General features: G+C 44.2%; 1 protein-coding gene across 6 annotated transcripts in view; it reads right to left on the reverse strand.

Annotated features, from left to right (window-relative positions):
- LOC129821382 (histone deacetylase 4-like) overlaps positions 1-18,920 on the reverse strand; it is a 268,758-nt gene that overhangs the window by 38,717 nt on the left and 211,121 nt on the right. For all 6 annotated transcript variants that reach the window (XM_055879007.1, XM_055879008.1, XM_055879006.1 and 3 more), the window contains 5 exons: positions 12,285-12,503; positions 10,782-10,974; positions 9,791-9,924; positions 5,099-5,201; positions 3,137-3,183 (listed from right to left, as the gene is read on the reverse strand). In XM_055879007.1, coding sequence (XP_055734982.1) covers positions 3,137-3,183; positions 5,099-5,201; positions 9,791-9,924; positions 10,782-10,974; positions 12,285-12,503 — 696 coding nt within the window. The remainder of the gene's footprint in view (positions 1-3,136; positions 3,184-5,098; positions 5,202-9,790; positions 9,925-10,781; positions 10,975-12,284; positions 12,504-18,920) is intronic.

Consider the following 18,920-nt stretch of genomic DNA (forward strand, 5'->3'; position numbering starts at 1 on the left):
CCATTCAGAGGGTGAATGGGCAGGACAAAATATTTAAGAGCCTTTGAATGGGGTATGGTAATAGGTGCTAGGCAAAATGATTGTGTCAAGAACTGCAACGCTGTTGGGTTTTTCACAATCAACAGTTTTCTGTGTATTAAGAATGGTCCACCACCCAAAAGACATCCAGCCAACTTGACACAACTGTGGGAAGAATTGGAGTCAACATGGGCCAGCATCCCTGTTGAACGAATTGAGGCTGTTCTGAGGGCAAACGGGGGTGCAACTCAATATTAGGAAGGTGTTCTTAATGTTTGTGTATAGCCTAAATGTATAATACAATGGGACAATATAAACAGTATAAATTGTATATAAATTGTACATGTATAATGTACAATATAAACAGGTAAAATTATACAATGGGACAATGTTGGACCGGGATTGTTGTGGTACTATCTGTCCTCGCAACCCTACCAGATGTAGAGAGAGTGAAAGGAGGCATGAGTACACAAGCTACAGTACAAAGCCCCTAACCACACTCGCACACAGTGTTACAAATCTATTATATCACAGCTTGCACAGAGAGAAGGAAAAAAGGGACTTGATTGCTGAGCAAAAAGAGGCAGCAGTAAAGAGACCCTCAGAGTGAGTTACGGGTCTGTCCAACTGACGTGAATGACTCCCGTTTGAGACACACACACAGGTCAATGCAGGGGCAGGGGAAGGTACTTTGCTCTTCACACGTTTGTCCGCCAAGAGAGTCTTTTGAACGTGCTTCTACTGAGGTCCCAAAGGGGATGCTAGTAGAGGTGTGATTTTAAAGGGGACGAGAGAGGTGAGATGGCTTACTGTATATTCATAGACATGGAGCGTCAATATTGAGCCAAGCGAGTACTTTTGGAAGAGATGGGGGGTATAGATGGAGAGAAATATTACCAAGGGGATGAAGACATGGAGAGGGATGGGTTGGGGGGAGCTGGCTAGTCTTGCTGTTGTGGATATGTGTGCGTGTGTGTATGTGTGTGTGTGTGAGAGAGGCCAGGCATTCATCAGTCAGGGCTGATTATGCTGACACACGCCTGCCGAGTGGCCCCAATCTCTCTCACACACACAAATCCTATTTTCCCTAACCCTTAACCCTAACTCCTAACCCTAAACCTAACCTTAATCTTAATCTCTAACCCTAATTCTAACCCTAAACCTAACCCCTGAAATAGGCTTTTTATAAGTGAGGACAGGCAAAATGTCAGAACTTTAGTTGGTTTACTATTCTTGTGAGGACTTCTTGCACCCACAAGTATAGTAAAACATGCACACACTTCATACAACTACCTACATCTCTACACCTCCACGCACTCTACACATCACTACTCCGTGCTCCACATACTGTTGCACAAACACCACACACAGCTCTAAAATCTACACACCGCTGTAACACTCTTAGCAGAGATACGCTTAACTCCTCGTTGACCCTGCAACCAATTTGAAGTCACACACATACACATACACACACACGCCTGGGATGACCAACTGAATTCCGAGACGGAATAATCTTAAGAGAAGGAAACACCTGGCAGAGGGAAAGAGAGAGGAGGAGAGAGAAAGAGGGAGTGTGTGGGGACCTGCAGGGTTTCTGTGAACCTTGGGGTCTCCGACAGACTCAGCACACATTGACTGTGGCGATCCCTGCCTGCTGCATTTGGCTTTCAGTTGCATGAACGCTCGAGGCTAGAGAAAAAAAAAGAAAAGAAAACGTGGGCCTTTTCAAGTCGCGCCAAGAAGGACTTTGTCACGAATTACGGGTCTGTGGCGCATTTGTGATAAAAAGAAGACTGGGGGGGGGGGGGGGGGGGGGGGGGGGATGGAGGGGTGAGGGGAAGAGAGGGAAGATGTTTCGGGGGAGAGGGAGGGTGAGTTGACTGAAGAGTGATGGCTGCACCAGAGAGTGAGTGAGTGAGTGAGTGAGCGAGCGAGCAAGTGAGAAAGTGACCAAGGAAATGAGTGATCAAGTTATTGCGTAATAAAGTGAGCAAGCTAAAAAAAAAGAAAAAAAAGAAGAAGAAATGGGACAACGTGCAGAGGGACAAACTGAGGAGTGTGTAAGAAAGTAAAAGAGAATATCGAGCGAGGGAGGGACACTGCCAAAGTATGTCAGCAGTTCCAGTCACTAACAGAGAAGAAAGCGTAACGCTGGAAAAGTAGAGCAGTCCTGACAAAAGCAACTTCTGAGAGGAAGACTGAGTAAGAAGAAGTGAAAGACACACGCCAGTAACACCAAGAGCAATAGGGGGATAAAAGAGAGGGAAAAGCGAGGGACCCAGAGACCAAAGAGAGAGGGGGGAGCGTGTTGGAATGAAAGAGTGGTTCGTTCTGCTAAGGCTGACAGGGTAATTTGATGAGCGGAGGCGCTGTGCTGGGACTACAGGAAGACAACAATTTAGTTCCATTTCCATAAAACAGAGCAGAGCCCCTTCTGTTTCCTACCAACGCCAGCAGGCGCCGTAACAGACCCAGCTAGCTACCCCCGAGAGAGGGGGGGGGGACAGGGGAAGGGAGAGACAGGGATAGAGAGGCGGGGGAGAGACAGGGAGAGAGAGCGGTGGGGGAGAGACAGGGTGGGGAGAAGAGAACTGTGGAGAAGGAGTGAGGGGGGGGGGGGGTAAAGAGCAAGAGAGAGAGAGAAAAAGTGTTGCTGTTTGTTCTCCCACCACACACACGCACACACACCACCCTGGAGCACCAGAGGCAACCAAAACTGTTGCTCTGCTTTCTGTCGAGTGGGTAATTGTGACCAGATGTTTTCTATAAACAAGCTGTGTGTTGTAGAGTGTGTGTGTGTGGGTGTGGGGGGGGGGGTGCACTGCCTGTGTATTGTGTGTTCAGAGGGATACTTAGGGGGGTGTGACAATGGCGTCTGTGTGTGTGGGTGCACGTGCACGTGTATGCACATGTGTGCTTCCACTTCCGTGTGCTTGTGGAAGTAAAGGTATTATATGTGTCCGGGAGTGTGTGTGTGTGTATTGGAGTGAGTGGGTGAACTCAGGTTATGTGTGTTTGTCGATCCCTAGGTCAATATGTTGGTCTGATTTTCCATCCCCCTCTCTCTCATTATTTCTACAGGGGAGTAGAAGAGAAGAAGTAGAAGAGAGTGACTTACCCCCACCCCTCCACAAGGCAGCCTCACAAACATGGGAGTAACTGAACCTGAGGAAGAGAGAGAGAAAAAGAGGGAGGGAGAGAGGGAGAGAGAGAGAGAGAGAGGTTAGAGGGGACCTCCAGAATACTCATGGACGCCCAGGACATTCAGCAGGTGCCTTTGACCTCTGAACTCCAGACTCTGACCATGTGAACTTCCACAGAGGCGAGAATACACAGATGCCATTTTAATTGTGGTGGGGGAAAAAATGACGAACCTCTCTCTCTTAGTGTAAACGACTTGATTTTGTCAAACCTATTCTTCCCTCCTCTCCCCTCTTGTTGTGACAACAAATTAATGACACATTGTCATTTTCCTCTTCATTCAGTACCCCCCTTCATCCCACTTATCCATTGTTTCTGTGACAGCACTGTATACCATAGTGGTGAATATGAAGTAACATACCGTAACATAACCTAAGAGTTGTCCAACCGCCTTGTCATGCAGTAGGCATGTTAGAAAGTATTCTAGTCCCTCCAGACGAGAAGCGCCTGCAAGATGACTAGGTTAGACATTATATCCCCCCCTTGAGATACAAATTCATCTTGACCGGTACAAATTCGAGCAAAACATCATCAAGTGGAAACCCCAAACCCTAAATACAACACCCTGCATGATTTGAGAATATACGCTAGCAACATTTCACCTTTTGGCCTGAACATTTAAAATGTGTCTAGGTTAACGGTCACTCTTCTTAGTGGGCCCTGAGTTGATCGTAACACTGAATAAATATGAATTCATATAGCAGACGCTCATAGATTGACTCATCACACACTCACACACACAGCCCCCCACACACCCCCACACCATTGATGCAAGACAGAATATACAACATAATCACACACAGTTGAACACAGTCCAAAACAGTGGTTCCCCTGGGGGTACTTGGCCTATCCACAGGGGGTACTGTTTTCATGAGTCTTACTGGTAAAATGCACATGAGGTTGTCCTTCAGGGGTACTCCGGGCAGAGCAAAATGTACTTGGTGGTACAGTAACCAAAAAAGGCTGAGAGACTCTGGTCCAAAAAAGTCCACAAATGTAATGACTACCTTACTGCACAGGCACTGCTGGCTAAGAGGCTAACTCGGCTATGAAAGCCAGAGCGGTCATAGTGAGATGTTTGAGCCCAAAAAGTCAGTCTCTCTCACTCTCCCAACCGAGAGGAAGTCTTTAGGTGATGGATCAGTAAACTTTGCGAGGGAGTAAACAAGGAGGGGTGATGTCATGGAAAATGGCGTGTGTGTGTGTGCTCGCGTGCATGTGTGCATGCGTGTTCATTATTGGCAGAGAGGTGGCGAACAGCTGGGCCAACGGCTTAGAGGTAGATTTGAACAAGTTCTACAAGTTCCAAATCAGACGAGAGAAAAAAAACAAGAATAGAACCAAAACAAATTCAAATTGTATTGGTAAACAAAACAATCTCTTGGGAGATGTACTGAGTGTCCCTGTTTTGGTCTACACAGAAGGCAATAATGTAGATCATTAAGTTGATAATGGTCTGGTAGAGGATCACTATCGTTAGACCAGCTTTGCCCTGTAATAATAGACAGCCGAGGTGTAAGAGGAGGGAGAGAGCGGGTGTTGTATTATTGTCGTAACACCGTCATACTTTAGGCAATCTTGTTCCTCTACTTCGAAGACACATGGGTCAATCTGAACTTCTGACACGCATCGATGTCAGTGGAAGACACAAGGTGAACATTTGACTTCAGTGGAAGCAGGGATTCGCCCTGCACAATATACCATGAGCATCTACACAACGGATCCTGTTTAGTGTACAAAGCAACAACCAGTTGGGTCTGGGCCCATATCCACAAAGGGTCTCAGGAATGCTGATCTAGCACCCGTTGTTCCTTTTAGATCACAACGAATAGGATTATATGGACCGATCCTAGAATAGCACTCCTGGTGTAGAACGTACTGTCTAGCTTCTGTCGAAGTGGGTTGGTTCCATACAGAAGGACGTGGGCCTCAGAGTGAACCGTCTGCAGCTCTTCCAGTGAGGCTTTCCGCCCCCGTATACACTGCAGAGAAAGGGGGGGACGAGAGAAAGAAAGAGAGTTGGTCAATTTTATTGTCATTTTATTTGTATTTCTTTCCCCTTTATTTAACCAGGTAGGCCAGTTCGTTTACGACTGCGACCTGGCCAAGATTAAGCAAAGCAGTGTGACACAAACAACACAGAGTTACACATGGGATAAACAAACATACAGTCAATAACACAATTGAAAAATCGATATACATTGTGTGCAAATGTAGTAAGATTAGGGAGGTAAGGCAATAGATATGCCATAGTGGTGAAATAATTATAATTTAGCAATTAAACACTGGAGTGATAGATGTGCAGAAGATGAATGTGCAAGTTGAGATACTGGGGTGGAAAGGAGCAAAGAAATTATTAACAATATGGGGATGAGGTAGTTGGGTGGGCTATTTACAGATGGGCTTTGTATAGGTGCAATGATTGGTAAACTGCTCTGACAGCTGATGCTTAAAGTTAGTGGTAAATAACTTCATTGATTTTTGCAATTCGTTCCAGTCACTGGCAGCAGAGTACTGGAAGGAAAGATGACCAGTGAAATATACCTGCTGGAGCGCATGCTACGGGTGGATGCTGCTATGGTGACCAGTGAGCTGAGATAAGGCGGGGATTTACCTAGCAAAGACTTATAGATGACCTAGAGCCAGTGGTTTTGGTGACGAATATGAAGCGAGGGCCATCCAACAAGAGCATACAGGTCGCAGTGGTGGGTAGTATATGGGGCTTTGGTGACAAAAAAGATGGCACTGTGATAGACTACATCCAATTTTCTGAGTAGAGTGTTGGAGGCTATTTTGTAAATTACATCGCCAAAGTCAAGGATCGGTAGGATAGTCAGTTTTACTAGGTATGTTTGGCAGCATGAGTGAAGGATGCTTTGTTGCGAAATAGGAAGCCGATTCTAGATTTCATTTTGGATTGGAGATGCTTAATGTGAGTCTCGAAGGAGAGTTTACAGTCTAACCAGACACCTAGGTATTTGTAGTTGTCCACATATTCAGAACCGTCCAGAGTAGTGATGCTAGACGGGCGGGCGGGTGCGGGCAGCGATCGGTTGAAGAGCATGCATTAAGTTTTACTAGCATTTAAGACCAGTTGGAGGCCACGGAAAGAGTGTTGTATGGCATTGACGCTCATCTGGAGGTTGTTAAAACACAGTGTCCAAAGAAGGGCCAGAAGTAAACAGAATGGTGTCGTCTGCGTAGAGGTGGATCAGAGAAACACCAGCAGCAAGAGCAACATCATTGATGTACACAGAGAAAAGAGTCAGCCCGAGAATTGAACCCTGTGGCACCCCCATAGAGACCCCCGATGAAGACGGCTGCACAGTATTGTCTTTTATCGATGGTGGTTATGATATCGTTTAGGACCTTGAGCATGGCTGAGGTGCACTCATGACCAGCTCGGAAACCAGATTGCATAGCGGAGGGAGGTACGATGGGATTCGCAATGGTAGGTGATCTGTTTGTTAACTTGGCTTTCGAAGACTTTAGAAAGGCAGGGTAAGATAGATATAGGTCTGTAACAGTTTGGGTCTAGAGTGTCTGCCCCTTTGAAGTGTGGGATGACCGCGGCAGATTTCCAATCTTTAGGGATCTCAGACAATTTGAAAGAGAGGTTGAACAGGCTAGTAATAGGGGTTGCAACAATAGCCACAGATAATTTTAGAACGAAAGGGTCCAGATTGTCTAGCTCAGCTGATTTGTAGGGGTCAGCTCTTTCAGAACATAAGCTGTCTGGATTTGGGTAGCCAGGTGGAAAGCATGGCCAGCCATAGAAAAATGCTTATTGAAATTCTTGATTATCGTAGACTTATCAGTGGTGACAGTGTTTCCTAGCCTCAGTGCAGTGGGTAGCTGGGAGGAGGTGCTCTTATTCTCCATGGACTTTAGTGTCCCAGAACTTTTTGGAGTTTGTGCTACAGGATGCAAATTTCTGTTTGAAAAAGATAGCCTTTGCTTTCTGTGTATATTTGTTCCTAACTTCCCTGAAAAGTTGCATATCGCGTGGGCTATTTTATGCTATTGCAGTACGCCACAGGATGTTTTTTTGCTGGTCAAGGGCAATCAAGTCTGGAGTGAACCAAGGGCTATATCTGTTCTTAGTTCTACATTTCTTGAATGGGCATGCTTATTTAAGATGGTGAGGAAAGCACTTTTAAAGAATAACCAGGCATCCTCTACTGATGGAAGTAGGTCAATATCCTTCCAGGATACCCAGGCCAGGTTGATTAGAAAGGTCTGCTCGCTGAAGTGTTTTAGGGAGCGTTTGACAGTGACGAGGGGTGGTCGTTTGACCGCAGACCCATTACGGACACAGGCAATGAGGCAGTGATCGCTGAGAACCTGGTTGAAGACAGCAGAGGTGTATTTAGAGGGCAGGTTGATCAGGATGAAATCTATGAGGGTGCCCGTGTTTACGGATTTAGGGTTGTACCTGGTAGGTTCCTTGATAATTTGTGTGAGATCGAGGGCATCTAGCTTATATTGTAGGACGGCCGGGGTGTTAAGCATATCCCAGTTTAGGTCACCTAACAGGACAAACTCCAGGGGGCAATTCATTCACATATGGTGTCCAGGGCACAGCTGGGGGCTGAGAGGGAGGTCTATAACAAGCGGCAACATTGAGAGACTTGTTTCTGGAAAGGTGGATTTTTAAAAGTAGAAGCTCAAATTGTTTGGGCACAGACCTGGATAGCATGACAGAACTCTGCAGGCTATCTCTGCAGTAGATTGCAACTCCACCCCCTTTGGCAGTTCTATCTTGGCTGAAAATGTTGTAGGCGGGGATGGAAATTTCAGAATTTTTGGTGGCCTTCCTAAGCCAGGATTCAGACACGCCTAGGACATCAGGGTTGGCGGAGTGTGCAAAAGCAGTGGAAAAAACAAACTTAGGGAGGAGGCCTCTGATATTAACATGCATGAAACCAAGGCTTTTACGGTTACAGAAGTCAACAAATGATAGCGCCTGGGGAATAGGAGTGGAACTGGGGGCTACAGGGCCTGGTAACACTTACTATGACACCAGAATCTGTAATTGTGTACCCATTTGTTATAATGTACTGCTACTTTACGAATCCCCAAGGGCCACCTGCGCTTTTGACGGACAAGAGGGATGGAAAGGATGGAAGGATGAAGAGGAGAGAGTGAAGGAGGGACGGGGGGAAGTTGGGGGGGTAGCAGCAGGGTAAGACCTGCAGCCAGGAATCTCCAATTAGTAACAGTGGTGGTCGTAAATGAGGTCTGAAAGGGGTGAGTGAGAGAGAGAGACAGGAGAGGAAGTCTGGGGGTGGAATTTGTTTGCTTGTTTATTTGTTGATGTTATTTCTGTTTGTGCCATTCGGGAAAGACTGACAGGCAGCTGTGCAACCAAGCGTAGCGATGATGCAATGAACGAGTGAGACGCGGGAGAGATCAGACACAGGAGACCCGCACATTCTAGGAGCTCAGATGCAATAACTGAATAACCTCATAACCGGCGTTTCGACAGACAAGCTGTCTTCATCAGGGTATAATGACAAACACTGCTGGTCACTGGTTTATATAGTGTCAAAGGACACACGCAGGTGTCTGTAAACATGGCCGGGTGTGGCTTGAAATCATTGGTTAATTTACAGATATAAATAGAACGTATAAAAAACATGAATGGATAGATAGCATTACGGTCATAGATACAATTTGGCTTACATAGGCCTACAAACACTTTCAATGAATAGCAAAATCACAAGAATGGCTTCAGATCATAAGGGAGCAAGGGTCTTTAAATTAAAGATAAAGACACACACACACACGCCACGCACACAGCGATGCAGGAAAGATTATCTCCATTTAGGAACCATTAGGCTGTTTTTAGACCTCTAGGATGAAGAGAAAAGAATGTCTCTCGCTGAGAAAATGTGTGTGTGTGTGTGTGTGTGTGTGTGTGTGTGTGCGTCTGTGTGTGCATGCATGAGTGCGTGTATGTGGATTGTCACAGAACAGGTGCAGGGCATGATAAGACCCACTATAAGCTTTTTTATCTCTGCCAGCACTTCAAAACAACCTAATACTTCAAAACAAGGCCCGAAGCTAAACAATGATCTAAGGTCAGTTTAGATTTTTTTCGGCCACATGGTTAAGGTTAGGATTTGGCAACGGTTAGCTGATCCTAGATCTGTGCTTATGGGCAACTTGCTGTGGGGTGTTTTGTCAATGGGGAGGTCGGGCAGCATGGCTTAACACTGCCCCCTCCTGATCAGAAATGGTGCCTTAGAACGCTCTGAAAGTGGAATAATGGGTTCATCTCAGTAGTCTAGATTGGATGGGAAAAGGAAGCCACATTTGACTATTGAGATAGGACGGCGAACAAGCTTCCTCAGTTAATCTGACAGAATTTATACTCTAAATTGGATTTCTCCCCTTAGTCTCTGCACTAATCTGAAAAGACTGTACGGGTGAAAACACAGAGCAGGCCTCAATATAACCTCTGCTTGTAGCTCAGTGCTTAAGTGAGTGAAACAATGTGTGTGTGTGTGTGTCAGTATAGATTATTGATACATATCCAAGAGATGAGCTTCGGTGATGGTCTCCATACCTCACACTTGCCCCTCAGTCCTGTCTCTTGTAGTCGAGACCAGATGCTCTGGATGCGTCCGGCGTGCTCCGGGTGTGTGTTGGTGTTGCCACACATACACTGGTGCTTCTGCATCAACGTGTCATACACCAGTCCTGGAGGGTGATGGGAACACACAAAGAGTTAGGAAAAACGATGTTAGGACATGTTTGGGAGACAATAACCGTGTCCGAATATCCGTACATGCGTTCTAAATATTAGGCATTGTGGGTATGTGAAAATCAAACATTTTATAGGATGTGACATTTTGGAAATGTAGTGTGCTTGAAATGCCAGGATGTCATACGCATTTTGGCCTTTGATTTTCGTAGAATTCGCTGCACACTAATGAGGAAGAGAGTCGTCTTTTCAGACTCTCGTGTGCTTAACGGCTGATTAAACAGATACATTGACGTGCTGTACCAAAACGAACGAACGGCAGCAGTCAACGCGACCACGCACTCGATGACACATTCTCAGTATGGATGAGCCTAGTGTGTTGACATTTGATGCGTACTGCGTTCGTTGGTACCCTAACAGTATGTTCTAAATAGTATGTCGTACGATTAGTATTGAGTACACAGTATGTCGTCTTGGTAAGTAGTAGGCAAGACAGATTTTGGACACAGCCATAGATTCTCAGTGCACTTCCACTCCCATTTTCTTTCTCACAGAGACAGAGACAGAGAGAGAGAGAGACAGATACAGACAGATACAGACACCCACACCCTGCACTGCATGGCTGATCAGTATGCTGGACACTGGGGCTCTCAGAGTGGTTTAGAGGGGAACGAGTCAAGGACTTGATTCTTTTTTTTTCAGGGAGAGAGGACACATTAATCTAAGAGAACAGGCAGCTAAGCCCTTGCAGACTGAAGGTTAGAGAGAGAGAGCGATAGAGTGTTGGAGCGTGTGTGCGATTGTGTGCATGAGTGCGCACGTGTGTTAGTGTGTGTTGGTCAAGGGTGCTTGCCGGTGGTGAAGCGAGGCTTGGTGGGTGGTTCCTGCTGCACCACGATGGGGGGGAAGCAGGCCGAGGCAGGAGATGATTGGGCCCTGGAGAGGGGGCGGTGCGCTGGGAAGGTGATTGACAGGCCGGCTGCCTCCATCGAAGCCTGGTAGTTCCTCAACTGGTGGATTCTCTGCTGCTCCAACAACACATCCTGCTGCTCACAGAGAGAGAGACAGAGAGAAACAGAAAGAGAGAGAGACCCGAGAGAGACAGAAAGAGAGACAGGCAGAGAGAGAGAAAGAGAGACAGAGGCAGAGAGAGAAAGAGTGATATTACACACACGTAAGTGCTCTCTCTCTCTCACACATACACACACACACACACACACACTCCAAATTCAGCTATCGTGTGCATCTGTTGAACCGCATGCAAGATATCTTAGTAGCCAGAAGATGGCGCTTGATGCATCTCCATTATCACAGCCAGACAGACGTGAATCAGACGTGTGAGCTGATTCAGGAACATAAAGATACAGAGACAAATGCTTTGTAAGTATGCAGGTATTCAAATGATCTCATTTATAGTCACCCCAATTCCTATTAAAGACTACTGGTGGGGCTGGCTATAGGTGATTGTCATAAGGAGCTATTGGGATTCAGATTCGCAAACTGTATTGCCACTAAGTGAATTGCCACTACTGTAACTAACAGACCAGGATTCGATTGGGCATACTCCTGTTCTAACACTTCATTTCCCAAGGGCCCCCAGTGCTCTACTTCCTGCCGGGATGTAGGGTTTGTGGGCGTCATGGCAACAGGGAGGACAGTTGATTGGATTTGGACCGACTGCAGTGCTGTATGTTAGACAGGGAGGACATGGTCTTGTGTGTGTGTGTGTGTGTGTGTGTGTGTGTGTGTGTGTGTGTGTGTGTGTGTGTCCGTGACGATGTGTGTGTCAATGTGTGTGTGTGTGGTCCTAGGGAGACTCAGATTCAGCTGTAGAGAGGAGGCGTGAGGCTGCCCTCAGCCATTCAGACAAAAACCTGCACGCTATTTCACTTTGAGAGAAGGAGTATAGTGTGTGTGTGTGTGTGTGTGTGTGTGTGTGTGTGTGTGTGTGTGTGTGTGTGTGTGTGTGTGTGTGTGTGTGTGTGTGTGTGTGTGTGTGTGTCCATACAGCGAGAGTAAGCCATGTGTGGGTGTCTGTTTTTCGTGAACTGACTAAAAACCCAAATAGCCTACATTCTGTTCACTATCACCAAAGCATGACACGTCTGTCTGTCTGTCTGTCTGTCTGTCTGTCTGTCTGTCTGTCTACTCCAGCTCTTGTCCACTGGTGATGCCAACCACATTTACAAAAAGGAGAAGCTGTAACAGCAACAATTAGGTTGTGAGTTTGTGTGTTTGTGTGTCTGCATTTATGCGTGTATGCCTGAATATGTGTGTGTGTACGCATGAATATGTTATGTTTGATTGTGTGTGTGTGTTTCTGTGTCCCCTCCTCTTCCTGCTCTCTGTCCCGTACCTGTCTGAAGAGCAGCTCCTGGTCAACTATCCTATCTCTGTGGTCCCTCTCCTCTTCCTGGGGGTCCGGGGGCTCCTGCTTGACTGTCACTCCACACATGTGGCCTCCGTCCTGGGGACATAGGGCTTGGTGCTCCCTTAGCTCCTCTTCTGTCTCCTCCGGGTGACTCTCGTGCTGCCGACCCGGCCCCGGCCCTGGCTCACTGGTCTTGGCCATCATCTGAATGGAGTGGGGGGGGGGTTAAATGTTAGAAGACACAGCACTGGGTATGAATAAGTTACACATAGCTGTTCATAATAATAATAATAATAAAATTATTAATAATATATATTTTTTTACCCAGAGCGATAGTCATGCGTGCATACATTTGTTGTATGGCTGGCCCCAGCAACCCTTGGTATTGCAATCGCCATGCTCTACTAACTGACCCACACAGGACCACAAAACGATAAGTAATGATAACTGTTGCAATACATATGTTGTGAAACATCTTATCGCTGGGTGAGTCCTTGCTGCCTTTGGCTTAGAGGCAGTATACCATTTTTTTCAGGCTGATTGAGCTGCAGCCAGCTTCTTCATGGTCGTGTCGCCGGCGGTAGCTAACGTGGCAATTTCTTTCCCTCCCATGATTTCATTTCAATTAGGATAGCCGCCGACACAATAAATAAAATATTGATAACCATCTAATGTCACCTTGATACATACAGTCTGCTACTCAATGGGAAGGGCATGAATAGCAACAGTAGGACACAGTGCCCTTCGCTCCTGCTTGCCAAGCACTATAAGGGTGGGAGGTAGCCTAGCAGTTACAGCGTTGGGCCAGTAACCGAAAGGTCGCTAGATTCAAAAACCCAAGCTGGCAAGGTGAAATATCTGTCGACGTGCCCTTGAGCGAGGCACTTAACCCTAACAAAACAACACCTTTTCTCTGCACCAATCCGGCCTCCATCATTAAAGAATGATGGAGGCCACTTCATTTTTTTTTATAAATTTGCAAACATTTCTAAAAAAAAATGTTTATGCTTTGTGATCTAAATCAAATGAAATCAAATGTTATTCGTCACATGTGCCGAATACAACAGATGTAGACCTTACAGTGAAATGCTTACTTACAAGCCCTTAACTTCTTTGGGACTGGGGGGCAGTATTGAGTAGCTTGGATAATAAGGTGCCCAGAATAAACTGCCTGCTACTCAGGCCCAAAAGCTAGAATATGCATATTATTAGTAGATTTGGATAGAAAACACTCTGAAATTTCTAAAACTGTTTGAATGATGTCTTTGAGTATAACAGAACTCATATGGCAGGCAAAACCTGAGCAAAGATCCAACCAGGAAGTTGGAAATCTTAGGTTTGTAGTTTTTCAAGTCATTGCCTATCGAATATACAGTGTCTATGGGGTCATATTGCACTTCCTAAGGCTTCCACTAGATGTCAACAGTTGTTAGAACCTTGTTTGAGGCTTCTACTGTGAAGGGGGAGAGAATGAGAGCTGTTTCAACCAGGTGTCTGGCAGAGTGCTATGAGCTCAGTCTCGTGTGTGCCCATGAGAGTTAGCTGCATTCCATTGCATTTCTAAAGACATAGGAATTCTCCGGTTGAAACATAATTGAAGATTTATGATAAAAACATCCTAAAGATTGATTCTCTACATCGTTTGACATGTTTCTACGAACTGTAATATAACTTTTCGAACTTTTCGTCTGAACTTTCGCCTGGACTTGCCCGCGCCTCGTGAGTTTGGATGTGTGAACTAAACGCGCGAACAAAAAGGAGGTATTTGGACATAAATTATGGACTTTATCGAACAAAACAAACATTTATTGTGGAACTGGGATTCCTGGGAGTGCACTCTGATGAAGATCAAAGGAAAGTGAATATTTATAACGCTATTTCTGACTTTTGTGACACGTCTCCTTCTTTGGAAAATGGCTGTATGTTTTTCTGTGGCTAGGTGCTGACTTAACATAATCGCAAGGTGTGCTTTCGCTGTAAAGCCTTTTTGAAATCGGACACAGCGGTTGCATTAAGGAGAAGTTTATCTATATTTCCATGAATAACACCTGTATCTTTTATCAATGTTTATTAGGAGTATTTCTGTAATTTGATGTGGCTCTCTGCACTTTCACCGGATGTTTGTTTGAGACAATGCATTTCTGACCATAACACACCAATTTTGAATGAGGTTTTTGGACATAAAGATGAACTTTATCGAACAAAACACACATTTATTGTGTAACATGAAGTCCTGTGAGTGCCATCTGATGAAGATCAAAGGTTAGTGATTAATTGAATCGCTATTTCTGACTTTTGTGAGGGCTCTCTTTGGCTAGAAAATGGCTTTATGGTTTTCTGTGACTAGGTGCTGACCTAACATAATCGTTTGGTGTGCTTTCGCCGTAAAGCCTATTTGAAATCGGACACTGTGGCTGGATTTACAAGAAGTTTATCTTTAAAATGTTGTAAAATACTTGTATGTTTGAGCAATTTTAATTATGGAATTTCTGTTGTTTTTAAATTTGGAGCCCTGCAATTTCATTGGCTGTTGTTGAGGTGGGACGCTCCCACATATCCCAGAAAGGTAACCGACAATGCAGTTTTATGAAAAATACAAAAAAAAAAAAAGAAATAAAAAAAAGAAATAAAAGTAACAAATAATTAAAGAGCATCAGTAAAATAACAATAGCGAGGCTATATACAGGGGGCACCGGTACAGAGTCAATGTGTGGGGGCACCGGTTAGTTGAGTTAATTGAGGTAATATGTACATGTAGGTAGAGTTATTAAAAGTGACTATGCATAGATGTTAACAGAGAGTAGCAGCAGTGTAAAAGAGGGCGGGGGAGGGGGGGGGGGGGACAATGCAAATTGTTTGGGTAGCCATTATGGGGTATTGTGTGTAGATTAATGAGGAAAAAAATCTATTGAATCAATTTTAGAATAAGGCTGTAATGTAACAAAATGTGGAAAAAGTCAAGGGGTCTGAATACTTTCCGAAGGCACTGTATATTTGTTTTCCTCAATACCCCATAATGACAAAGCAAAAACAGGTTTTAGAAATGTTTGCAAATAAAAAAAATGAAATATACATTTACATAAGTATTCAGACCCTTTACTAAGTACTTATTTGAAGCACCTTTGGCAGCGATTACAGCCTTGAGTCTTCTAGGGTATGACGCTACAAGCTTGGCACACCTGTATTTGGGGAGTTTCTCCCATTCTTCTTTGCAGATCCATCAATGCGGCAGATATGTTTTGGTTCACTTCCCCAGATCTGTGCCTCGACACAATTCTGTCTCAGAGCTCTACGAACAGTTCCTTCGACCTCGTGGCTTGGTTTTTGCTCTGACATAGTGTCAATTCTGGGACCTTATATAGACAGATGTGTGCCTTTCCAAATCATGTCCAATCAATTGAATTTACCACAGGTGGACTCCAATCAAGTTGTAGAAACATCTCAAGGATGATCAATGGAAACAGGATGCACCTGAGCTCAACTTCGAGTCTCATAGAAAAGGGTCTGAATACTTATGTAAATAAATCTGTTATTTATTTTTATTTGCTAAAAATACTAAAAACCTGTTTTCACTTTGTCATTATGGGGTATTGTGTGTAGATTGCTGAGGGATTGTTTTTATTTAATCAATTTTAGAATAAGGCTGTAATGTAACAAAATGTGGAAAAAGTCATGGGGGTTGAATACTTTCCGAAGGCACTAAATATATATATATATATATATACACACTACCGTTCATACGTTTGGGGTCACTCAGAAATGTCCTTGTTTTAACATTGTTAATGTTGTAAATGACTATTGTAGTTGGAAACGGCTGATTTTATATGGAATATCTACATAGGCGGACAGAGGCCCATTATCAGCAACCATCACTCCTGTGTTCCATGTGTTAGCTTATCCAAGTTTATCATTTTAAAAGAATAATTGATCATTAGAAAACTCTTTTGCAATTATGTTAGCACAGCTGAAAACTGTTCCAGCTACAAAAGTCATTTACAACATTAACAATGTCTACACTGTATTTCTAAACAATTTGATGTTATTTTAATGGAAAAAAAGTCACTTTTCTTTCAAAAACAAGGATATTTCTAAGTGACCCCAAACTTTTAAACGATAGTGTATATCCATAAAAATCTAAAATGGACCTTCCTGCAACAGCATGGGAAGTAGCCCTTAGCCAATATCAGGGGGACAGTATGTGTTAGGTGAAATACTGCAGTTTGCAATCATCGCAGCAAAGTTTGGGACCTGTTGCGATAAGAAAAGTGCAAGCAGTTGATTTTGGAGACTAGTGGAGCACAAACACCAAAGTAATTGAAATCTATATTTATCTGTTTATTTATTTTCCCTTGCCATCTGTACTTCTACTATTTCTACTACATTGTAACAACACTGTATATAGTTAATAACGTAACATTTGAAATGTCTTTCTGTTTTGTGAGTTTAATGTTAACTTGTGATTGTTTATTTCACTTGCTTTGGCAATGTTAACACTGTTTCCATGCCAATAAAGCCCCAATGAATTGAATTTGAGAGAGAGAGTGCTGAGCTATCATAATAGTAGAGCGAGTGAGAGAGCAAGAGAGAGAATATCCTACATAAACAGAAGAATAAAGAGGGTACTTCTGTTCAAAATCAAGTGAGGGAGACCGGGACCAAGACAGAACTTCAAAGTGGAGAGTGAGCGGGAATGAAAGTGGGACGTTGGGTAAGGTAGACATCAGATACATCAGATATAGAGAGACTAAGAGTAGGCAGCCCAGAGAAAGTGAGAAAGAGTGACGAGAAGACAGATGAAAATGAGACACAGAAACACAGAGCGAGAGAGGGAGAATGAAATAGACAAACAGAAAGAGACAGATATACCTGTATGCAGAGAGAGAAAGAAAGACAGAGATGGAAATAGGCAGAGAGAGAGAGAGAGAGAAAGAAAGAAGCAAAGAGAGAGAGTGTGTAATCAAGACTGTGGCGGATGATGCTGTGCCAGGCCAGCTGGGTCCATCAGGCTCGGTCGCCACGGGGATGGCAAGGGAAATAACAACACCCCCCCCCACCCGTTTCCAGTGTCCCTGGTCGTAGTCACCATGGCTGGCAGACGCACACACAGGGCCCTATTGGCACGACGCCAGGGGACCCGGTCCATTGACGTCAGAGCGCTGGTCTCTTGCCTCATCCCCCGTCCCTCCTCTTCAAACACAAGCCTCTCTTTTTACACTCACCCCCCCCCCCCTCCCGCCTATTCAATCTCCTTGACTCTCTCTCTCTTTCTGTAACTCTTTTAACACTAGAAGCACTGAGGCTATCATTTTTTATTTAAAATAGAAATATCTCTGCCATTTTTAAAGTCATGCCCCCCTCCATCCTTGACTTATCCTAAATAACTATATTTAACACACGTATGTTGTTAGAATTTCATTATCACAAACAGAATGTGTCACAAACAGTTTTAAGAGGACATGTCATTTTCAACCCCTGCCCCTCATTCACAGGCTGATGATTGGCCTTCGAAACCAAACTTCAACTATATCGAAACGAAATTCATACAAAATATAAAATGGAGTTATTATATATATATTTGTATTTCTAATGTTACCAAAGACCTTCATAATTAAAAACAAAGGATCATGTTTTCCCCCAATAGCATATATGAATCTTATTTATTAGACTGTTAGAATGTTGCAGTCGAAATGCCCAATGGCTCAGAGGCGGGGGTCCCTTGAGGCCCAGCTTTTCTAGTGTTAAAGCGGGAAACACACTTTTGGGATTTGAGCCAGCCACATGAAGGATGAGATTGCTTTGAAGTTGAAGCCTGCTGTGGTTCCTTCAATGCTTAACACACTGGTACTTAAAAACAACACCTCAACCACTGTTAATATCCAACTATACATGTTTCATTGCAGCTTTTCAGTACCTTTCATCCAAAACGTGAAGCAAAAACCAAGGTTCCATCAAATACATCCCTTTTTTTTGACAATAGATTACAATCTAACAGCAGCACGATGGAAGTATTGATATCATGGAGACAGCTGTTTCACGAGTAAAGTGACAAGTGACCACTTACGGATCACCAGCAAACAATCAATACATCCTGAGAGTCAGCCACCCATAACACGGGTTGATTTAGCCACATCATACTAACACAGCCCCTACCACTCCCATTGCTTGTCAAACGACACATCTAATGCTAAACCATTGGGAAGTAGCTAAGCCATATTCTCCATATTCTTAAATGGATGACCACCGAGAACTCTGAGGAACATTCTGAGGTCAAAAGTAGGGGAAAACAGATTCCCGTAGAGCAGTGGTTCCCAAAATGTTATAGTCCCATACCCCTTCAAACATTCAACCTCCAGCTGCATACCCCCTCTAGCACCAGGGTCAGCGCACTCTCAAATGTTGTTTTTTTGCCATCATTGTAAGCCTGCCACGCACACGCTATACGATACATGTATTAAACATAAGAATGAGTGTGAGTTCGTCACAACACGGCTCGTGGGAAGTGACATAGAGCTCTTACAAGGACCAAGGCACACATAATAATATAATAATTTTGCTCTTTATTTAGGCATCTTACATATAAAACCTTATTTGTTCATCAAAAATTGTGAATAACTCACCACA

This window comes from Salvelinus fontinalis, chromosome 23 (assembly GCF_029448725.1).
Source record: "Salvelinus fontinalis isolate EN_2023a chromosome 23, ASM2944872v1, whole genome shotgun sequence".
Classification (NCBI taxonomy): Eukaryota; Metazoa; Chordata; class Actinopteri; order Salmoniformes; family Salmonidae; genus Salvelinus; species Salvelinus fontinalis.